The sequence below is a fragment of the Guyanagaster necrorhizus genome, assembly GCF_019112545.1.
Source record: "Guyanagaster necrorhizus MCA 3950 unplaced genomic scaffold BT62scaffold_42, whole genome shotgun sequence".
Taxonomy (NCBI): Eukaryota; Fungi; Basidiomycota; class Agaricomycetes; order Agaricales; family Physalacriaceae; genus Guyanagaster; species Guyanagaster necrorhizus.
In genome coordinates, this window is record NW_025064921.1 from 291,976 (window position 1) to 316,399 (window position 24,424).

The 24,424-nt window shown below is 46.3% G+C and overlaps 4 protein-coding genes across 4 annotated transcripts; 1 reads left to right on the forward strand and 3 right to left on the reverse strand.

Annotated features, from left to right (window-relative positions):
- Positions 1-19,090: 19,090 nt before the first annotated feature.
- BT62DRAFT_1012105 (uncharacterized protein) lies at positions 19,091-19,468 on the reverse strand (the record flags this gene model as incomplete). Its single annotated transcript, XM_043177883.1, has 3 exons — positions 19,091-19,180; positions 19,225-19,323; positions 19,382-19,468. The coding sequence occupies 3 exons, from the start codon at positions 19,466-19,468 to the stop codon at positions 19,091-19,093; spliced, it is 276 nt and encodes a 91-aa protein (XP_043034565.1).
- Positions 19,469-19,680: 212 nt separating this feature from the next.
- Positions 19,681-21,008, reverse strand: BT62DRAFT_1080423 (uncharacterized protein; the record flags this gene model as incomplete). Its single annotated transcript, XM_043179582.1, has 7 exons — positions 19,681-19,815; positions 19,873-19,951; positions 20,004-20,090; positions 20,147-20,367; positions 20,414-20,503; positions 20,541-20,751; positions 20,817-21,008. The coding sequence occupies 6 exons, from the start codon at positions 21,006-21,008 to the stop codon at positions 19,883-19,885; spliced, it is 870 nt and encodes a 289-aa protein (XP_043034566.1). The 3' UTR covers positions 19,681-19,815; positions 19,873-19,882.
- Positions 21,009-22,445: 1,437 nt separating this feature from the next.
- BT62DRAFT_975203 (uncharacterized protein) lies at positions 22,446-23,002 on the reverse strand (the record flags this gene model as incomplete). Its single annotated transcript, XM_043189181.1, has 1 exon — positions 22,446-23,002. The coding sequence occupies exon 1, from the start codon at positions 22,911-22,913 to the stop codon at positions 22,446-22,448; it is 468 nt and encodes a 155-aa protein (XP_043034567.1). The 5' UTR covers positions 22,914-23,002.
- Positions 23,003-23,801: 799 nt separating this feature from the next.
- BT62DRAFT_1012109 (uncharacterized protein) lies at positions 23,802-24,273 on the forward strand (the record flags this gene model as incomplete). Its single annotated transcript, XM_043177884.1, has 2 exons — positions 23,802-23,978; positions 24,133-24,273. The coding sequence occupies 2 exons, from the start codon at positions 23,802-23,804 to the stop codon at positions 24,271-24,273; spliced, it is 318 nt and encodes a 105-aa protein (XP_043034568.1).
- Positions 24,274-24,424: the final 151 nt, after the last annotated feature.

Sequence of the window (24,424 nt, forward strand, 5' to 3'; positions counted from 1 at the left end):
GGTTTCTGCAAGGTTTCTCTATGGTTGAAGTTGGGTTTTAGTCAGGGTTAGTAAGCATCAGCAAGTCATGATTTAAGAGTAAAAATTGTGATATGACAGTTCTCCTTTCTAAGCCCTTAGATTTGCCTACACCAATGACTTCATGTTCTAGGGTCTCAACATAGTCAGAAAAATATAATCTATTTTTGACTATATATCTGGTAGTGCCAGAGTCTTCTAGTCATGATGCTCCTGAGAGTGAAGTAAGTATGACATCTGTTGCACAAAATGCATAGTCTTCTTCATTCAAATCTGATTTGGCAACATATGTCTGAGTCTGGCCCTTCCCTTTTTCTTTCCATGACTTTCTGGTATTCTTCTCATTTAAGCAATTTTTTCTGATGTGACTGGTTTCCCCATATCTATAACATGTGATTTTCAGATTGAACTTTTTGCCATGTGCTGCAAGTGTCATGGTTCAATCAGAAGTCTTTTCTCTTAATCAGATGTCTTCCTGAAGAATTCAGAAAATCAACTTGTAGGAATCTTTCAAGTTGGCAGTGTCTACTGATGAGATGAATGAATTTCATGATTCTGAAAGTGATGTAAGCAGTGTGACAGAGAAGTCCTCCTCAACTTTCTGCTTGAGAGATGCCAACTCCATCTGATAGGATCTCATAGTTCTAATGTGCTCTTCTATGTTTTCTCCTTCTTCACACTGAGCTTTGAAGAATTTCCTTCTAGCAAGAATAATTTCCATGAATTTCCTAGACTCATATATATCTTTCAGAGCTTTTCAGGCTTCTGCTGAAGTCTTCAAACCAGCAATATACACCAGCAGACCATCTAAAACCTACAATCTTATTGTTGAAAGAGCCTTCTTATCACTCTTCTTTCAATCTGCCATCAGTGCTGCATCTGCCAGAGCTAGAGTGCTTCCATCTGCATAATCAATTAGTCTTAAATCAGTTAGAATATTGATCATCTTGATTTTGCAAGTCAGATAATTTTCCAGAGCCTTAAGAGAGTTAATTCTGTACATGGACTGGCTATTCATATGGTTCTACATGTACATGTAAAGTACAAGAGAGTGTGAAGTGAGTAGTGATGTAAGGAGTTCAGTTGTAGCTAGAGTCTATAACCTGTTGAAAGTACAGAGAAGAGTACAGTATAGAGAATTAGATTACCCTCTTGAGAGAGATATCATACTTAAATACATTTTGTACTACTTTGAGAGCTTTCTATAAATTACTATTTAAGTCCTGATCATGATCCAAGTCAGCTGTTGCTGATTGACATAGTGTCTTTGAGTATATTCTTGTACTTGCTTGGGATTGCTATTCCAACAATATTCTAAATGCTTCTGCTTCTATCTGCATATCATGATGGGGTACTGTCATGGCTTGTTGAAATATTTTTGATGATGTATAACCAACTTTCTGTCTGTATTTATTTATCTGAGCATTACCATTCTTGGATTAGCCAGACACTCCTGTAAATGTCAGATTCCATTGAAACACTGATGGGCTGGTATTTATGTTTTTCTTTCATTCTGTTTTGACTAAGCCTCATCACCCAGCAAACAAACCTATTGTTTCAATGCACTCTATATCTCACCTGGCCACAACATCTTTGATGTGGATTCTTTCTGAAAATATGCCACTCAAAGAATAACATAAACTTACATATGCAAGGTGTGAGTCTATCATGCAATATTTCACTAAGTAACAATACTCTCGATCAATCTTTGAACATACTCATTACCATCAAATGATCTAATGGCTGATAATATTCTTAATGTTACATGCAGATATTAAAAGCTTGTTAACAAATCTTTGCTATGGATGTCTCTGTTGTGACAATCTTGGCTTTGACACATTGCTGATGTATTTAGATCATTGTCCAGACCTCAAGGAAGCTATTAGCAGGCAGTATTATCTTATGAAACTTGGTGTTATGATTTTGTTATGATTTATACCTTTTTTCTTTCCTTTTACCCCTATTCACGCTGAGTCAGAAGGCACAAGACCATGGGAGGCTTAGTCAGCACAACTAAAACCTTCCATCAAGACACCATGACGGTCGTGCTCGACGACATACAATCATCCTTTTATGTACGATAGCGACGCTCAAGGACAACAAGCACAATGGACGTAGAAACACATAATAAGCAGTAGTATAATTAGCAGACAACTGTACAGTATTTAAGGACTGCAGCTCTTGCTGGTATACCCCAGCTTCGAGCTAAAGTTTATACATACCATTCTACCTCGAGTCTACACCTGACCTTGAGTCACATCGCATGGATATACATATCAAGTGAACTCAGGTGATTCCTCGAAGTGCGAAGGAACACCTGTTTATCACGTGTATTCGTTCACGTGACGCTTGGGCTTAACAATTAGCTCGAAGCTTTCACCTTCTCTTTCTCAAGCCCAATTGTGCTGAGAAACCGAATGCCGCCAGTAACAACTGCAGACCTAAATCACGACTTCTTCGAGTTAATAGCTTCCATCATCGGAACATTACTCGGTCTCTTAGCCATCATCACCCTTTGCCGCGGACGACAATCAGTAGCAGCTTGGATAGTCAGGCACTATCAAGCGTTCCAGCATATCCAACAAATTCTATGCAACGTAACCCCCGATCTCCCTTTCCATGACATCCCCCCCTCTGCCAGAACGTCCTTCTTCCCGCAAGGGGGACCCGTACCAGAAGCCGGGAATAGCGACCCGGATCCGGGGAGCCTTCACGAGGAGGAAGGACCCCAACGCCCCATTAGACGAGACGGCGGAGACCGCCATCCTGCTCTCACAGGGTTCCGGAACCCGTGGACGACGAACGTCACTCAGGAGCCCGCCGAGGTCTCTAACTACGTCACTCCAGCTGGTTCCCCCGAACATTCCGCCTCCCCAATTCCCTCAGGGATTGGAAACCGTGCTCGGGACTCCCTTGATGCCGCTCGGATGGCTACGGGACCCCGCGAAAGTCCCGACCCCCCCCAGAACCCCCCCGAAACCCCCACCAAGCCCAACTCTGGCTCCAGCCCATCCGTCAGCAGGCTGGGGGTCGACAACCCGCGAGGAAGGGACATCCACCCCGACTATGACAACACGGATATCGCCATCTCCGCAGCAGGTGATCCATTCCGACACCTCCACGTGGGAAGCGAGCCCGAGGCTGAAACTGCCAGCGAAAGGGGAAGGGCCACCACGAGACGAATTATACAAAGGATATTCCCGGAGTGAGACCTCAACGTCCCCTTCAACTACGATGAAGCAGTCAGACAGCAGCAGCAGAATCAAGAGTGAGAGGATGCAATTAGGCGAACGCAGGAAGAGCTCGCCGACTACGTCCGAGAGGAAGCCCGAGAGCGGTACGAAGCCGCAGAATATGACCGACAAGGACAAGCACAGAGGAGGAGAGAAGAAATTGAAAGGATGGGGTCAGCTTCCCCTAGGGAGTATGAGCACCGCACCAAGTCCGGATCCCCTTTTAGGGAGCCCGACTCAGAGGACGACCCATGGACAGGGCCTGCCAGCATCGTCAGCTGGAACGAGGCTATCCGACGTGGAAGAACAGGAGAACCCCAAACCGTCGACCTTGAATACCTCGCCCGTACCGACACCATCTCATCCGATGCCGACTCCGTCCTCGGAGCCTACGGGCTCCGAGTACCCGACAATGCCCACGTCTCCGACAGGGCTCTCCAGCGATTCCTGGGTAGCAGGATCGCTCGACAATTCCTTGACCCCAAGTTCCAGCGACTCTTCGGCCGCTATAGCCGAGAACTGGAGGAGACGAGAGCACGAGGAGGGACACGTTACAGCCGGCTTGGAAGCCCGCTCATCACTCGAACCAGCGACCGAGGAGACGACGGGCCTAGTACCCAAGTCAACGGAAGGGTCCCCAATGACCCTTCGTCCTCCTGTACCGTCCATCTACGACCAGCCCGTCAGTTCCCTCCTCAGGGAAGGGGACAGCGGAGACGAGGGCGACGAGGAGGACGACGAGGACAGTGATGATCCATATCGACAACGGCTGGAGCGAGCAGGGGAAGATACTGACGAAGAAGCATTACGGGAGGAAATTGAGAGGGCCAGGGGAAAGAAATACCAGGAGTTGTACGAACAGGGGAGAAACTATTTATGGCAGGACGCGCGCTGGCAAGCGACATCCTTAGGACTTGAGTACAGGTATGTGACGGGCACTGAAAAAGAAAAAATTCTACAGTATGCCGCGACGGAATATGCATGGAGGGAATATGGGCGATGGCACCCAGAAGACCCCCTCATGCCGATACCTCCGTATCGGCCCGACAAACCAAAGGCACCGGCACCAATGCCGCGAACCCCCCCCGTTCCACCGAGACGAGCCGTTTATGTCGCCCCCTCCATTCGGAGCTGGGCCGACGACAACCCGTCAGTCCGAAGCACGGCTTCGCGACTCATCCGAACAAGAAGCCGACCGGCATGGCAAGCCGCTCAAACCCAAAACCCTTGGACCGGCAAAGGAAGTCGGCTCCTCGGCGGGCAACCTCCACCGGATCAAGCAGAGTCGAGTGGAAAAGACCCCATTCGGGATGACCCCGAGGCGGTCCGCCTCAGATTCACAGTACGGGACGGGGTGATCGTCCAGATAACCGACCCAAAAGGGAGCCCCATCGCTGACGACAATTCCCTGCACTCATTCCCCGGGCCGCCCGTGGAATAGAAGCAACCACCATTTGACAGATGGCCCAACCCGATGGGAGCACTCCCATATAATGCCAATGTCTTACAATGCCACCCCGACCTTCTTCGAAAACCGCGCCCCTTCAAGGGGGTTTCTGATGACATTGACCGATTCCTGGTAGACTGCGAACAATATTTCGAAGTCTATGTCGGGTATATTGGGACTGACATGAACAAAGTCGCCTTTGCCACCTCCTACCTAGAGGACAAGGCCAAAACCTGGTGGATCCTCATATCCCCAAACTTCCGATCCACCACCAGGGAACATTATTGGTATCCCTCGTGGCCGGTCTTCAAGCGCATGCTAAACGACAAATTTATTGATCCCGCCGTTCAAGAAGTACACAAGCAGAAGATCAAGGAGTACAAGATGGGGGATAAAGCGGCCACCGATTACTTCGACGAGCTGGAACGGCTCGCCAAACTCGCAGGAATCCGGGAGGATATCACGAACGATGGGAGAATGGTAGAAGCCCTCAAGCAGGGAGTTCCATCCTCATACCTTACGATGATCTCAGCCATGGGCGTCAAAATACTGATGCCCGTGGGCTACGACGAATGGAAGGAGAGGATCGTCGAAATGTACAAGGAGAGGCAAAGGCAGAAAGCGGAGGCATCGACCTTGCAGGAGTATGGCAAGAAGTCGACACCGCCAACCCCGAACAAGTCGGGGCAAACTGCCGGGAAACCATCAGGAACTCCCATGACGGCGAATTACGGCACTCAGAAGACGGGGACAGGAACCACTTACACCGGCACCGGGAAGCCAATGGACATTGACCGAATGAAGAAAGAAGGGAAGTGCTTTAACTGCGGGCAGAAAGGCCACATGGCCAAAGACTGCCCAAAGAAGAAGTGCACCCGCGAAGACATACGAGCACAGATCGCCGAGTTACAGAAGGAAGATGAAGAATTAGGCAAGGAGACGAAGATTGAAGAGGTAAAAGATCGGGCCGACCAGTGAGCGACTCCACTGGATCGGCCAAAGGACTTCATGGTGTGCAGGCCCCTACCATTGTACAGACTCATGTTACCCCTGTAGTTACAATGCATTCGAATATACCCCGAACTATTACCACACACCTGAGAGAGTCGCAAAACAAAACTCAAGCGCCTTCGGGCCGAACACAGGCAGAGAGCCTTAAAACCTGGCTCAAACCATTCGAAACCGAATGGACATGGAGAGCCATCAGAGAAGCAGGAGACGAGGAGGCGGCCACAGCCGTTCTACATGGGTGGATACACCGGACCAGGGCGACAGAGGTCACCAGCGACACCGTCAACGGCTTACGAAAAGCCGAGCGGAGTCGAGCCCTGGAATGGTTAGATGAACTGAAGGGACCACGGAAGTTCATCAGACGAGCCAAGACCCCGGGGCGAGACTTGACCACCAAGGCGCAGATCGAAACCCTGACTAATAGGACAGTACACTCGGTAACTGCCCTTATCGACAGCGGGTGCACCGGGAGTTCCATTAACCGAGCCTTCGTCCATCAACATCAACTTCCTACCAGGACCACCGCGGCACCTATCCCAGTATACAACGCCGACGGAACCAAAAACCAAGCCGGGTCGATCACGGAATTCGTTGAACTTCGACTCACCATCGGAGATCACTCAGAAAGGATCGATCTGGCCATCACGGATCTTGGAACGAAGGAGTTATTCCTTGGTCATGACTGGCTGATCCGACACAATCCGCTTATCAATTGGAAAACCGGACGACTTGTATTCGCCCGATGCCAGTGTCGGAAAATCCCGTATGAATTACCCGATGGGGACCTGGAAGACCGATGGGATGAGGAGATGGAGGATGGTGAAACCATCCTAGCAGTCGACTTGCAGAAGAAGATCCATATTCGAGCGGTACATCATGCCAATAACCTGGCAGCCAAAGCAAACGAAGGAAGAGAGGAAAAGACGTTTGAAGAGATGGTGCCGGAGTGGGCATGAGACTTCCGGGACCTCTTCGAGAAAGAGAGTTTCGATGAGCTCCCAGGCCCAAAACCCTGGGATCACGCCATTGAGCTAATCCCTAATGCCAATGCCAATCTGGATTGCAAGACCTATCCCCTCGGCAATCAGGAACAACAGGAACTCGACAAGTTCCTCGACGAGAACCTGTCCTCCGGGTGGATTCGACCATCGAAGTCCCCTATGGCTTCGCCCTTCTTTTTTGTAAAAAAGAAGGACGGTAAACTCCGACCCGTCCAAGATTACCGAAAACTCAATGAGATGACGATCAAGAATCGATACCCCTTACCCTTGATCTCCGAGCTCATGGATAAACTCCGAGGGGCCAAATATTACACCAAGCTCGACGTACGGTGGGGGTACAACAATGTCCGGATCAAGGAAGGGGACGAATGGAAGGCAGCGTTCAGGACTAACTGGGGGCTCTTTGAGCCAACAGTGATGTTCTTCGGCCTGACCAACTCCCCGGCCACCTTTCAGTGGATGATGAACGACATCTTCAAGGACCTCATCGCCACCGGGAAGGTTACCATCTACTTGGACGACATCCTCATCATGTCCAAGACCAAGGAGGAGCACCGGGATCTAGTCCGACGAGTACTCACCCTCATGAGGAACCACAAGCTGTTCCTCAAAGCGGAGAAATGCGAATTCGAGGTACTGGAAACCGAGTACCTCGGAGTGATCATTAGCGAAGGGAGCATTCGCATGGACCCAGTAAAGGTTGCGGGAGTAGTTGACTGGCCGACACCGACCAAAAAGAAGGAGTTACAATCATTCCTAGGTTTCACCAACTTTTACCGGAGGTTCATACGAGATTACAGCAAAATTGTATGGCCTATGACTCAGCTCACCGGTAACGCCCCCTGGGGATGGGGGAAACCCCAGCAGCACTCCTTTGAAGACCTAAAACGACGACTGGCGGAGGAGGTAATCCTTGCCATACCATCACAGGAGGGCCGTTTCCGCGTCGAGGCCGACTCAAGCGAGGGAGCCATAGGTGCTGTCTTGTCTCAAGAACAGGACAAGAAATGGCAACCTGTCGCCTTTCTCTCAAAAGCACTAACGGTGACAGAAAGGAACTACGAGATTTATGACAAGGAATTGCTCGCAATAATGCTCGCCCTCGAAGAGTGGCGTCACTACTTGATCGGAGCAGCCGAGACCTTTGAGATCTGGACCGATCACCAGAACCTCAGGTACTTCCGGCAACCTCAAAAACTAAATCGCCGACAAGCCCGATGGGTCACCGAACTCGCCCAATACGAGTATACACTCCATCATAAAGCCGGAGTCGCCAACAAAAAGGCCGACCTCCTCTCTCGTCGTGCAGACCATGATCAAGGGGGGAACGACAACGAAGAGGTTGTCATACTTCGCCCCGAGCACTTCCGAGCAATGGTAATGCCCACAGAGGAGGAGATACACGAACGAATCAAGAGCGCGACTCGAGACTCACATCAGTGGGACCAAAGGATTGCCGCCTCGCTTAATCACGAACGAGGGCTAACCAAGGAGGGCGGGATGATCCACTATGATGGAAGGATTTACATCCCACGCAACCATAGCCTCCGTGGCAAGATCATTGCTATATACCACGATCATGCCATGGCAGGACACCCAGGCATCGCCAAAACAAAAGAACTCATCCTGCGAGACTATTGGTGGCCTAAGCTCATCAACGACATCACGACTTACGTCAAAGGGTGCGAGACCTGCCAGAGAGGAAAAGCATCCACACAACCAAAGGTGGCCCCATTACACCCCAATGAGATACCGACACAGCCATGGACGCATATCTCAGTGGACATGATTACCGGCTTGCCAGATTGCAACGGCTATGACGCAATCATCGTCATAGTCGATCGGTTCTCTAAGGCGATCATTCCGATCGCATGCTTGACAGAGTTAAATTCGGAAGGGTGGGCAAAAATCCTACACGACGAAGTATACGCAAAACACGGAATGCCACAAGTAGTCATCTCGGATCAGGGACCACAATTCGTCTCCAAATTCCTCACCGACCTATACAAGCTGTTGAACATAACACCTAATGCATCGACAGCATATCATCCACAAACGGATGGACAGACCGAACACGCAAACCAAGAAGTTGAAAAATACCTCCGGCTATTTATCAACTACAGACAAGACGACTGGGTCGAGTGGCTGGCACTCGCTGCCTTCCAGCACAATAACAGAGTGCACTCCGCCACGGGCCAAACCCCCTTCTTTGTAAACCACGGCAGACATCCATATCTAACGCAAACGAATCGCCATAAAACCACGACCCCAGCTTCCACAGCTTTTGCCGCGACGATGGAAAAAATACATACGGAAACAAAGAAGGCCCTGGAGAAAGCAGCCTCAACAATGAAGCTGCAATACGATAAACATCGACGCCCTGCACATGAATATCACATCCACGACAAAGTCTGGCTTGATACAACGAACCTTCACCTCCCACAGCCGAAATGCAAACTCAGCGACAAGTGCACAGGGCCTTTCTCTATCATTGGAAAAGTCGGAGAATCAGCCTATAAACTGCGTCTACCGACGACATGGAAAATTCACGACGTGTTCAATGAATCCCTATTGACACCATACATCACCCCAGCATTTCCCAACCAGGAATGACCGCCGCCGCCGCCCCCAGACTTGATCGATGACGAGGAACACTACGAAATTGATCAAGTACTAAACCACAAACTCCGGAAAGTAAAAGCCCGCGGGGGTGGCATGACAACGACGGTCGACTACCTGGTAAGTTGGAAAGGTTACGGCCCGGAATCCAACCAATGGATCAATGAAAAATATATGAACGCCGACACAGCCATACACGACTACGAACTATCCCTTAATTGAGCCATCGGGACGATGGTCTTAAACAGGGGGTAATGTTACGATTTATACCTTTTTTCTTTCCTTTTACCCCTATTCACGCTGAGTCAGAAGGCACAAGACCATGGGAGGCTTAGTCAGCACAACTAAAACCTTCCATCAAGACACCATGACGGTCGCGCTCGACGACATACAATCATCCTTTTATGTACGATAGCGACGCTCAAGGACAACAAGCACAATGGATGTAGAAACACATAATAAGCAGTAGTATAATTAGCAGACAACTGTACAGTATTTAAGGACTGCAGCTCTCGCTGGTATACCCCAGCTTCGAGCTAAAGTTTATACATACCATTCTACCTCGAGTCTACACCTGACCTTGAGTCACATCGCACGGATATACATATCAAGTGAACTCAGGTGATTCCTCGAAGTGCGAAGGAACACCTGTTTATCATGTGTATTCGTTCACGTGACGCTTGGGCTTAACAGATTTTTCCACTTTTCTTCCTTTATTATATGGATTAACTCCTATTTATGCTTAGTCAGAGTGCCAAAGCCAGTGCTTGAGATCATGGGACTGGCTTAGTCATCACATAGCTCAGTTGGTCATTATTTTTCAATGCAATAGCATTGCCCAATAATATACAATAACACTATTATAGGTAGTAATGACACTCAAGGACAATGAGCACAATAGCAAGCAGTGACACAACTAGTAGGAGTATTTATAGAAGCATCATACCATATATATAAGTAGGATGGCTCTCACTGGTATAACCCAGCTTCAAGCTAAAGTTTATCCACATACCATTCTACTCTTGAGCCAATTACTAAGGTCTTGTTGCATCATGATCTATATTCACATCAGTGGACTCTGCTATTTCACTCAAAGTGCAAAGTGACAACAGTTTATCACATGTTTAGAATCACATGCAGCTTGGGTCTAACAATTAGCTTGAAGCTTCATCTTCTCTTTCCTCATGCACTATTGTGTGGAGGAAACCAAATGCTATCAATCAACACATCAGACTCCAGCTTCAACCATGAGTTCTTTGAACTTTTTGCTTCTATTATCAGAACATTGTTAGGATTATTGGTGATCATACAGCTGTGCTGTGGATGCCAATCAATCACAGCATGGGCAGTTAGACACTACCATGAATTTCAGAACATCCAACAAATCCTATGAAACATAACCTCAGACCTCCCACTTCATGACATCTTTGAATCCCAAAGAACATCTCACCAGCCCACAGAGCACTCCCTATCTGAAGCTGGACCTAGTGGCTCACATACAGAGGACATTCAGAAAGAAGAAAGACACTGATACCCTCTCTGATGATCAGAGAGCAGAAACTGAAACCCTCACCTCACAGAGTTCTAGAACCCATGGGTCTCACTCTTTATCTCTAACCATGAGGATGAGGACCTCTCTCTGAACTTCTTTAAGGACTCACTGTCCCCTGACCCTTCCACTGCCAGTAGAACCTCTGAGATTGCTAACCACACCTGGGACTCTCTTGATGCCACTAGAGTGACTTCAAGACCCAGAAGTATTTTGCTGAACACAGGAGACTCTCATCATAGATCCCTCTATGCAACCCCATCAGGAAGCTCAGACCATTCCCACCATAGTAGCTATAGGATGGGCTGGTCACCAACTGAGTCAGCTCATATCATAGCAGAGGATGATAGAGCCAAGCTCATTCATTGACTATTCTCAGACTGGGACCTTAATGTCCTTTTCAACTTTGATGATGCATAGTGACAATACTACTGACTATGAGACAAGCAAGCTCAGGCAGACCCTGAGCAAGCCCAAGAAGTGCTCACAGTGAATACCTGAGCAGAGATGCAGTAAGAGGCTGAGGAAGCTGAGTATGACTGATAAAGATGACAGCAGCAGCAAGAGGCAGAGGCAGTCTGCCTGGGGAGCAGATCCTCAAGCTGGTACAGTCTCTGATCTGAGCTCTCAACTCTGGTCTTCTGAGAGCCCAGTATCATCAAAAACAATCCATAGGCAGGACCTTACAGTCCTGTCACTCCAAGCAAGATTGACTGAAGAGGAAATGGAGATAGTGTCCCCTATCCTCTGCAATGTATCAACAGCCCCAAAACCCTCCAGTATCCCCCTTCCAGGCATACCCCCAGTATCAACACTGCCCACTCAAGTGACCAGTCCATCCTTGACCACTATGGGCTATGAGTATTTCTCAATACCCACATCTCTGACCACACTCTTTGAGAGTTCCTTGGAAGTTGAGTCACTTGCCAGTTTCTCAATGAGAATTTCTACAGAAACTTCTGAATCTATAGCAAGGACTTGGAGACAATGCAAATACATAGCAGCAACAAATATGACCCTGAAGTTGGGAATGGTCCTTGAGCAGACTTCTTCATAATTTCTGTCCCAATCAATCTAAGTGCTGAGGCTGGGCCAAGCATCTAGCCAGAGCAGCAGCTCCCCATCAACAGTATGACCTTCTGGGGGGAGCATCTTCAACCAGCCCATAGGTTCCCTCCTCAAGGAGGACAATGAGGACAATGAGGCTGAAGATGACAAGGAGACAGAAAGCAGTGAAGAGCCATGAAGATTTGCAGATTACATTCTGGAGGAAGAAATACAGAGAGCAAGAGTAGGAGAATACCAGGACTTATATGAAACAGGAGTAATATTCTTATGGCATGATGCTAAATGGTTGGCATCACAGATGGGACATTTATATATCAATGCAGAGCCAGATGAACAGCAGGATATTTTACAATATTCTGCCACCAGATATGCTATTGACACCTATAATGCCAGACACCTGGAGGATCAGCTTTGGAAGCTGCCACCCTACAAATCAAGATTCAATATCTGACCAATACTTTGGTCACCACCTGTAACCCTGCAAAGAGCCATATACATGGCTCTGTCCATCCACAGCCAATATTTGGACTCCACTCCATCAATCTGATCTGCAGCCACTCAGCTTGCATAACCCAGACCATAACCAATAGCATAACCTGTCAGCTTCAGGAATCTCTGGACCAGCTGAGAGAGCCAACTTCTTAGAGAACAACCACTGGCTGATGAAGCAACAGAGAGCAGAACCAGAAAGAAACCAATCAAGAATGATCCTGAAGTGGTACAATTAGGCTTCACCATCTGGGATGGGATAATCATGTGGAAAGAAGCTGCTCCACAGAGGAGTCCCATCACTGATGATAATTTCCTTTATTCCTTCCCTGGACCCCCTGCTGAACTTCACTGACCACCTTTCAATGAATACCCAAATCCCATGAGAGCATTGGCCCACAATGTGGCTATGGTACAATATAAACCAGACCTCATCTGCATCTCCTGCCTCTTTAAGAGGGCATCTGATGACATCAACTGATTCTTAATTGACTGTGAACAGTATTTTGAGATATACATTGTATACCTCAGAACTGACATGAATAAGGTAGCCTTCATGGTTTCATACTTCAAAAGCAAAGCCAAGTGATGGTGGACTCTAATCTTGCCTATGCTTTACTCTACCATCCAACAGCACCATCAATTTCCATTATGGCCAGTGTTCAAACAGATGGTATGAGACAAATTTGTCAATTCAGCCATCCAAGAGGTATACAAAAACAAAATGAAGGACTTATAAATGTCAGGAGACAAAGTTGCAAGCAAATATTTTGATGAGTTAGAATGATTGAGAATCTTGGCAGAGGTATGAGAAAGCACTGATGATGATGGATGCATGGTTGAGTATCTCAAACTCAGCATGCCTGCATCATACATCTCCATGATTTCAAATATCAGCACTAACATTCTTAAGGGATATGAAGCCTGAAAGGATCAAATTACTAAAATAAACAAAGAATGGCTCAGGCAGAAGGCTGTCAATGCCAGAATTACACCTGAAAAGAAATCAACTCTCTCTAACAGCAAGGTGAGTCTCTCCACCAAGGCCAGCACCACTGCCACACCCTCCTATACCACTCAGAAGACCAGAGCCAGAACTACCTACACTGGCACCAGCAAACTGATGGACATTTACTGTATGAACAAAGAAGGGAAGTGTTTCAGTTGTGAACAGAAGAGCCATATGGTGAAGGATTGCCCAAAGAAAAAAAGGACTTGTAAAGACATCAGAGCTCAGATTGCCAAACTATGGAGGGAGGCCAAGGAATTGGAAGCAGAGATGAAGATAGAAGAGGTAAAAAAAGGGGCCAATCAGTGAGTGATTCCACTGTATTGGCCAAGGATAGCAGAGTACCAGAAATAGCTGTGGAATGGACTGATAGCTCCCCTGTAGGAACATCTATGTCTAAATTATATGTGCATTTGAATATATCCACTCTAATTATCACTCACTCTGCCAATGAATTGCCAAAACCCAAAGCTCAAATGCCTATAGGCTGAACAGAGAAAGAGATCCCCAAAACCTGGCTCAAGCCATTTGACACTGAATAGACCTGGTGAGCTGTACAAGAAGCCTCAATAGAGGAAGCAGCAAAAGCAGTACTCAGAAACTGGGTACACAAGACCTGCATCAAGGAAGTTATTGATGACATGATTGAGGAAATGAGAAAGACCAAGAGATGCTGAGTCTTAGAATGGCTTGATGAACTAAAAAGGCCCTGAAGATACATTCTCAGAACTAAGACCCCAGGATGAGACCTGACAGTGAAAGCCCAAATTGAAACCCTTACAAACTGATCCACACATATGATAACCATTCTGGTTGACAGCAGCTGCATCAGCAGTTTTATTAATCATGCTTTCATCAACAAGCACCAACTTCCAACCCAAGCCACTGCAGCCTTGATCCCAGTCTACAATGCAGATAGTATGAAGAATCAAGCCAGCTTGATAACTGAGTTTATCAAACTGCAGCTTACTATCAGGGATCACTCCAAATGGATCAACCTAGCTATAACTGACCTCAAAACAAAAGAAGTATTCCTTGGCCATGATTGGCTCATCTGCCACAATCCCCTAGTCAATTGAAAAACCAGGAAGATAATATTCACATGGTGTAGATGCTGGAAGATCCTGTTCAAATTACCAGATGAGGATTCTGAAGATTGATGAGATGAGGAGATAGAGAACAGAGAGACTATACTCACCATCAACATTCAGCAGGCTCTATATATACAGACCATACACCATGCAAATAACTTAGCAGCAAAAGCCACTGCAGGAAGGAAGAAAAAAACATTCAAGGAGATGGTGTCTGATTGGGCCTGAGACTACTGAGACTTGTTTGAAAAGGAGAGTTTCAATGAGCTCCCAGAACCAAAGCTATGGGACTACACCATTGAACTAATTCTCAATGCCAATGCCAACCTTGACTGCAAGACATATCCCCTCAGAAACAATGAGCAACAGGAACTTGATAAGTTTCTAGATGAGAATCTATCTAGTGGAAGGATCCAACCATCCAAATCACTGATAGCCTCACTATTTTTCTTCATTAAAAAGAAGGATGGCAAACTCCAGCCAGTCCAGGACTACCAAAAGCTCAATGAAATGATGATCAAGAACTGCTACCTACTTCCATTGATCTCAGAATTAATGGACAAGCTCAGGAGGGCCAAATACTATACCAAGTTGGATGTTTATTGGAGATACAATAACATCTAGATCAAGGAAGGCAATGAATGGAAGGCTGCCTTCAGAATCAACTGAAGATTATTTGAGCCAACAGTCATGTTTTTTGAGTTAACAAACTCACCTGCCAACTTCCAATAGATGATGAATGATATTTTTAAGGATCTCATTGCCATTAGAAAAGTCACTATCTATCTTGATGACATTCTTATTATATCCAAAACCAAGAAAAAACACAGGGCACTAGTATAACAAGTACTCACACTAATGAGAAAGCACAAACTCTTTCTGAAGGTCAAAAAATGCCAATTTGAAGTCTTGGAGATGGAGTATTTGAGAGTCATCATCAGCAAAGAAAGCATTTGGATAGACCCTATCAAAGTAGTGGGAGTAGTTGAGTGGCCAAAGCTGACAAAAAAGAAAGAACTCTAATCCTTCTTAGGATTCACAAACTTCTATCATTGGTTCATACAAGACTACAGTAAAGTCATCTGACCAATGATGCAATTGACCAGCAACACCCTCTGGACCTGGAGCCTATCGCAACAGACAGTATTTGAAGACTTAAAATGCCACCTAGCAGAGGATGTAGTATTGGCCATTCCAGATCAGGATGAAAAATTCTGAGTGGAAGCCAACTCAAGCAAAGGAGCAATAGGAGCTGTCCTCTCCCAGGAGCAAGATGGAAGATGGAGACCAGTCACCTTTCTCTTTAAGGCTCTGACAGTGACCAAATGGAACTATGAGATTTATAACAAGGAGCTACTTGCAATAATGCTCATTCTGAAAGAGTGATGGCACTACCTCATTAGTGCCACCAAAACTTTTGAGATCTAGACAGACCATCAAAATCTCAGATATTTCTGGCAGCCACAGAAGCTGAATCAATGACAAGCCTGCTGGGTGACAGAGCTAAGCCAATATCTCTACACTCTACACCATAAGGTAGAAACTGCAAACAAAAAGGCTGACCTCCTCAGCCAAAGGGCAGATCACAATCAGGGAGGACATGACAATGAGGGGGTGATACTGTTGAAGCCTGAGCACTTCTGAGCTATAATCATACCAACCAAAGAGGAGATCCATGAGTGAATCAAGAGCATGATCAGAGATTCTAGTAAATGAGATCAACATATAGCCTCATCCCTGAATCATGAAAGAGAAATGATGAAGGAAGAGGGGACTGATCCACTATGACAGACAAATCTACATTCTCTGAGACCAAGGACTACAGAATGAGATCATCACCATGTGCCATGATCATGCCATCAAAGGACATCCAGGAATCACCAAAATGAAGGAATTGGTGTTACAAGAGTACTAGTGGCCAAAGATGAGGCAAGATATTGAATGCTATATAAAGAGGTGCAAGACCTGCCAATGGGGAAAGCTCTTCATGCAGGCAAAAGCAGCACCACTTCACCCAAACAAAGTGCCTCAATCACTCTGGACCTATATCTCTATCAACATGGTCACAGGACTTCCAGAATGTAATGGCTATGATGTAATCATTGTCATTATTGACAGGTTCTCAAAAGTGATCATCCCAATTGCATATTTCACAGAATTAACATCTGAAAAATAGGCAAAGATTCTTTGAAACAAAGTCTATGTGAAATATGAGATGCCACAGATGGTCATTTCTGACAGAGGACTGCAATTCATCTCTAAATTTATAGACAACTTATATAAACTGCTCAATATCTGATGGAATGCCTCCACCACATACCACTCACAAACTGATGGCCAGACAGAGTGAGTTAATCAGAAGGTGGAGAAATACCTTCATCTATTCATCAACTATCAACAGGATGACTGGATTGAATAGTTGGCTCTTGCAGCCTTCCAACATAATAACTGCATTCATTCAGCAACTGGCAAAACACCATTCTTTATCAACTATAGATGCCACCCAAACATTTCTCAAACAAAGGCCACTTATGTCATGATGCCAGCCTTGGCTGACTTTGCAACAACCATGATGACCATCCACAATAAAACCCACATTGCCCTTGAAAAGGCAGCATCAGCAATAAAGAGGCAGTATGATAAACACTGGTGGCCTGCACATGCATATAATATAAATGACAAGGTCTGGCTTGACACCACCAACCTTCACCTTCCTTGACCAAAAAAGAAGTTATCTGACAAGTGAACTGGACCATTTCTGATACTCACCAAAATTGGTGACTCAGCATATAAGCTCTGTCTCCCAACTCATTGGAAGATTCATAATGTCTTCAATGAAATACTACTGACCCCATATGTTGCATCTGCATTTTCCAACTAACACCAACCTCCACCACCACCATCTGACCTAATTGATGATGAAGAACATTATGAAATTGATCAGATTCTCAATCATAAATTATGAAAAGTTAGAGCAAAGGGTGGAGGATCAATGACAACTGTCAACTACTTCATCAGTTGGAAGAGATATGGGCTGGAATCCAATCAGTGGGTAAACAAAAAGCAGATGAATGTGGCAGATGCTATCCAAGATTATGAACTATCTCTAAATTAAGCCATCAGGACAATGGTCTTAAGAAGGGGGTAATGTTATGATTTTTCTGCTTTTCTTCCTTTATTATATGGATTAACTCCTATTTATGCTTAGTCAGAGTGCCAAAGCCAGTGCTTGAGACCATGGGACTGGCTTAGTCATCACATAGCCCAGTTGGTCATTATTTTTTGATGCAACAGCATTGCCCAACAATGTATAATAACACTATTATAGGTAGTAATGAGACTCAAGGACAATGAGCACAATAGCAAGCAGTGACACAACTAGTAGGAGTATTTATAGGAGCACCATACCATATATATAAGTAGGATGGCTCTTGCTGGTATAACCCAGCTTCAAGCTAAAGTTTATCCATATACCATTCTACTCTTGAGCCAATCACTAAGGTCTTGTTGCATCATGATCTATATTCACATCAGTGGACTCCACTGTTTTACTTGAAGTGCAAAGTGATGACAGGTTATCATGTGTTTAGGATCATATGCAGCTTGAGTCTAACACTTGGACACAGTCTCAATATTATTAACATGGAGACCACAATAAAATAATATTTTGGATTCTGCAGATGAGACAGTAGACTTATGTCATTATTGGAAACTTTAAAGCATCTTGAAATATGCACTCCTCAGAAAATGTATAGCATAGTTGAAAAGTAAATTTCAGGCTTCACCTGGTAAAATCACAGTGATGAGGAGATGGAGGCCTGCAAGAATGAAATTAAGTGTACCATCTCATCTGCAGAATCTAAAATGTTATTTTATTGTGATCTTCATGTTAATAATATTGAGACTGTGCTCAAGTTCCATAAGACAATACTGCCTGCTGATGGTTTCCTTGAGATCTGGACGACAATCCAAATACATCGCCAACGTGCCAACGAAGATGTTGAAATGGATGGCAAAGGGTCATTAACGAGCTCCCAATACCTGGGTGTAAGGTTCAGGATATTGTCAGCCGTTAAATCTTTTCGTGGTAATGAGTACGTTCAAAGATTGATCGGGAGTATTGATACTTACTGAAATGTTACTCCATAGACTTGCACCTTGCATATGTAAGTTCACTTTGTTCTTCGAGTGGCATATTTTCAGGAAGAATCTGCCACAAAGATGTCGTCGCCAGCTGGGATGTTGAGCACATTGAAGCAATAGGTTTGTTTACTGGGTGATGAGGCTTAGTCGAAACAGAATGAAATGCAAATATAAACACCAGCTCATCAGTGTTTCGATGGGATCTGACATTTACGGAAGTATCTGGCTAGATAGATAAGTAAATACAGGCAGGAAGTTGGTTGTATATCGCCGAAAGCATATCAACAAGCCGCGACAGTATCAGGTGACGATACAATCAGAATTAGGCAGCCACTAGAGGTGACTGGGGATCATAACATGAGCGACCCTCACAATTGATAATCGGCACACATAAAGCCACCTTGATCCACATTTACGCTGTCACAAGGGCGCATACCGTCATAAGAGAATACTTCCCGGAGCAGGCCATGGAGAAGTGAATAGGCGAAACTGGAGAGTCTGTCTGGAAAGTGATATCACATTGCAGCCTCTTTACGCACGTCGTACATCCCCATCATGATGCCCAGGTAGAGGGAGAAGCATTTCGCATACGACAGAGCCCGACGTGAGACCGGAGAAGAGTGCGGTTATGAAATGTAGGAAGGCCTAGACAATCGTGTTCCGAGTCGTGATAACCTAGATGGGTGAAGAACGCGAATGCAACCTGTATCGTGATGCGAGAAACAATACACCGCATATTCAATCGCGGTGGACCGGCGGTGTCCATTCCGAGAATTCGCCGATGTGACATTATCACTATGGACCAATGTGATCTTTCCCAGAAAGAGACGCCCGGTTCGCAGAGATGTATATGTCAACAACTACCAATTCCATTGACAATGATCATGTTGGCTCGGCGGTGCTGTTTTCCAACGATATTTGGCATTGATCCTCAGTCCGGAAAGAGACATCGCGTCAGCTTTCGATGCTAGGAGCTACAAGCAAAATTCGCTGTTTGCGTGCTGTCGCCCTATCCACATCAGGTTCCATTTAAAGCGGGTGAGCACCGATACGGCAGGAATGTCGAATACGTTGGCCGGCTCGGACGTGGACCCCTGACATAAAAGTACAGGTACACGAAATAGACCTTGGATGTCGCTATCCTCGTTTTCTGATCAATTTTATTAAGATTGAGGACAGGTTAAGATTCCTTACCGCTCCCACCTCATTCATCAAAGTAACCGCAGACGAAATCTGAAACGTCAGTCCAAATCTTGCCCCAAACGATCTTGACCTTATCAGAGCGGTCAGAGTGAGTCATTGCCATGAACATGATTGACACTCACCACTGATTCCTTGGGTCCGCATAGCACTTGCTGGGGATATATAAAACGACTCCCACGGTTCAGAGTCAGGAGGAAAAGGCGGGCACGCTACGTCGCATCGAGGTTACGAGCGAACGACGTTGAGATCCGAGCTAAAGACCCACGATGTTAACAGCACCTTCTCTCAGATCTGATATTAGAAAACCAAAACGTTTGCTGAAGATGGTTGAATTTTGGGCGTATCTCTTCCACAGAGTTGTTATCCAAACGGGCGTAAGGAAGCGCAACGAAATACACATGTACCCGTGAAGGGCTAAGATAGACCGTGGCATAACGAGTGGGGGTCGAAGGGAAAAGAAGCCGGACCGGTGAACAACGTTAAGTACTGACACGTAACGCTATGTCTGTGAAGAAGTAATTTCACGGCGAACCTCTTCGCACAATATACACGCTACTCAACCAAATTCTAGCAGCGAGGTGGGATGTTGTCGAGAAGGTTGATTTAGCATCCGGGGACTCGCCTTATGAACTGGAGAAAGAGCCCAAGTACGGACGTACAGATCAGTAAAGAGTACTCTACTCGCTGCATCTTCGTTACGTTCGTTTCGGTATCGATTGACAGTGGCTCCCTTGCCCCCCTGCAATTGTTCAGAACATGATGATAATCTTCGTCAAAAAATTCGGCAGTGAATTCGATCTCCCGCCGAGGATCGCTCCTGGGCGGTGATTGATGATCCGAGGGGTATGCCACGGAGAGAAGGAACAGCCTCTCTGTCGTTGTGGCAGGAGAAAGGTTGAGGATGTATAGGCATCTGGGTTCAAGAAGCACGTCACATTCCACACGAATAATTCCAGGTCAACGGTTGTAGCCGTTTGGGAATACGGGCAAAAGAGAACCATGAAGACCAAGTCTTCGCGAAAGCGGGGAAGGAGGATGGTCCTATTCATATACGCGTGGCGGCCCAATCGAGGAGAGAACTCGATTGCAGAGAGATTTTGTTGTACATGCGCAAGGTAGTGATTCATACCAACCTAAGAGATAAAGCTCAGTCTTGAATCAAGAATGCAGATGAAGCTCTATCACGACCGAGTTCATTCCTTTATCGCTCACTCGTGCTCTCCGGAATTGAGATACTACGATGCCGCAAACCTACGAGAGGTTCATGGCAAGCGTTGATGTGAACCGGATAGTTCGAGGGCTTGGATCGTATATATTCATTCACCCCATGCAACTTCCAATTCTGCGACCCTGTCCTATGCTTTTAGAAACATATATGTATATCTCAGTTTCTCATGGCATCAAAGTCAATAATTAGGTCGCGCCATTGCTAACCTCATCAAGTGCTACGACCTCCCTTGCTTACGCGTGCAACCTCTTACAAGCAATTTGCAAGTCACTCGAAACCATCAGAATGAGCTGCGAGTTTATCGGGAAATACTACTTCATTTCTAAGCGATGTTCCGTTCCTTTGTGTGCGACGTTGGGGTAAGGACACTTCTGCGGCGTCACTGCCGAAAGAACGTCTCGCAGTATGGCCATAGTCTATTATTGCAGGTCCCCGGGTATTATAAGTCTAGGCATCGCGTAGCACCTGTCGTTCAATCGTTTTCGCCTGGGTCCCGAGTCGAGGTGGATGTCTACTCGCTTAGGGTGGGATGGAAGTACGAAGTAACAAGCTCTCCTTTTTCGCTTATGTTCTTTCCTTGATGTGAATCTCGAGCATCGAAACCATATAACCTCGTGGCTAGACATGTCTCCGGGACGCCCTACGGCTGGACGTATATAAAGGAACAAGCATTGCGACTGACCGTGCCCGCCTTTGCGAAAGAAAATGTGGTCATCCTCGTTCTTACCAGCCTTCGTCTCCTCGTCACTGCAACTTTACGAGGCAATACATACAATTTACTCTTCGATTCCAGTGAAACGTGCGGAATCTTTGCACTAAAAAGAATATGGGATACGATACAATTGATGTCGATGAGATGATGATGTGATATGCGATGTGCTACACGTGTACAGAAATAGGAAATTTGTCCGTCTTGTCTTGTAGAGATGGGGTGTTAGGAATGTACAAATGCAAATAGCGATAAGAACGGAGAGATGAAAGAACGGTAGAAATTGATACCACGTATGAGCGATGATTAGGCCTGAAGCGGTCAGTGGTAGAGGTCCAAGATGACCATGCAAGTCGTTCAACGATAATGCCGCTGGGTGCCGCTGGGTGCTACTCCGTCATTGGTCAGGCCATATTGTAGTCATATACTGGCTCCGCCGCGGTAACTCAACCTGAACTATCATGGGAAGCAGGGAAAAGGGTAGTATGAAGAAGGTGCTGGAAGTTATCAGGAATCGGGAGTGGGTGGTGGTAAAGTCGGCTGTCGCCGGATGGGTGTGCGGGACGCAGGGCTATTGAATCGGTGGGTGAATCCGGTATGTAGATAGACTGTAACGGTCCTCATAATTCAAAGAGAATGACGACGTGAGAGATAGCTTACATATTTAGACAGGATTCTCTCAAGCGCCTGTCCAAGATCCGACCATTCAAACACTTTGAGGTCTTTCTCAATATTCCGGGGCTTTGGATCAGGGAACTGCATGATGCGCTGGAAGAAAGTGTCTGAACCATGTCTATGTTTGCTGACGGTTGTTGGCTTCAACCTCTCCAAATTGCGCCTTATGCGGTTTTTCTCCTCGACAGGAAATTCTTCGTTGGTGAGCCTCTCGAGCAAATAGATGATATCCACGCTGGTGACATAGAATGGGAAGCTTTCATTCCTGAAGATACAAGAAATGACGGTGTCTTTGTCGCTGTAGTCATCCTGGCGGATAGCCTCGCAAGAAAGAATGAGTTTGCAACCATCTTGGCACTTGTGAAAACGAACGAGTCTCCGACCCATTAAGACTTCGAAGGGATTCCAACCGGAGCACATAGTATCAAGAGGGGTTATGATATCGAGAATAGGAGTGTGGGGATGGAGGTTGATGTCCTGTGGAGAGCCATAGTTAGTGCGCACGAGGGAATTAGCACGAATGTGGCGTGATGGTGGTCTGCGGTCGGAAATAGTCTGAGAAGGAGCTGACAGTGGGTTGTGTATACTGGTGGTAGTATTGGTCGGTCGGGGGAGGACTGGCACCTGGGAAGCCGCTACCAGCTGCGAAGCTACCGAAGATGGCTGAGAGGCCACGACTGGGGGGATCTGTACGGGAAGATCGGGTTCCTTGTAGGTAAAGTAGCCAACGAAGACAGAATGGAGAACGTTGTTCTGCGAGTCAACTACCTCGATGCTAAGGGCAACCTTCAGATAACGCATTCTGTGCGGAATCGTAGCACGAAGATGATAACGGTGATATTTTTCAGAAATCTTGGAGACTTGAGTGGTGACTGCTGTCCAGCCAATGTGTAGACGTAGATATATTTGTTCTCGGGTAGGATAGTAGAAGTAAAGTTGGACAAAAATAGGGACACCGGCGTTGCCTTCGGAGGGATGGTAGTTGAGGACAGAGATTATAGGCAAGTATGGGTAGGACATGGCGGTTGGAAGGAAAGACGGGTGGAAACTTGCAGGAATCATGCACGCCAAAGTCAACCTGTGCACTCTTTCAAATAGGGGTCTTGACGCTTATTTATTTCGATGTCTGTTCTCGCCTCGTGCTAGCGTCAGTCACCGACCGCTATAGCACGTACCTGAGGTCCATCATACATGAAGACTCGAAATATTGTTTTTTTCATATGTGCCCGACTGTTTGATCATTTTAATACAGGTAAGATGTTGGCATTCGCAGCGTCCACCTGTCCAAATTAGGATCACTGGCGGCACATGCCCTTCACCCGATATGACTCGGCCGCAGAGAGCGGGCAAGACGTAATTCTCTTCCACTGGAGATCGGCCTACTCGACGATCCCAGAAATGTTGAGCACGGCACTCCTCATTTCCTTCGTCCCTTGCTCTCATTTTGCAGCCCTTGCAGCCGTTCGTTTACCTGCATGCCGGGACGTATAAAATTTGGTACCATATAATGTGAGTGTGTGCAACTTCTGTCATACCTTTCTGTCTAATGGGTCTTTCACAGTTGATCTTGTTTCTTTCGTCAATATAACCGTTGACCTGGAATTATTCGTGTGGAATATGACGTGCTTCTTGAACCCAGATGCCTATACATCCTCAACCTTTCCCCTGCCACAACGACAGAGAGGCTGTTCCTTCTCTCCGTGGCATACCCCTCGGATCATCAATCACCGCCCAGGAGCGATCCTCGGCGGGAGATCGAATTCACTGCCGAATTTTTTGACGAAGATTATCATCATATTCTGAACAATTGCAGGGGGGCAAGGGAGCCACTGTCAATCGATATCGAAACGAACGCAACGAAGATGCAGCGAGTAGAGCACTCTTTACTGATCTGTACGTCCGTACTTGGGCTCTTTCTCCAGTTCATAAGG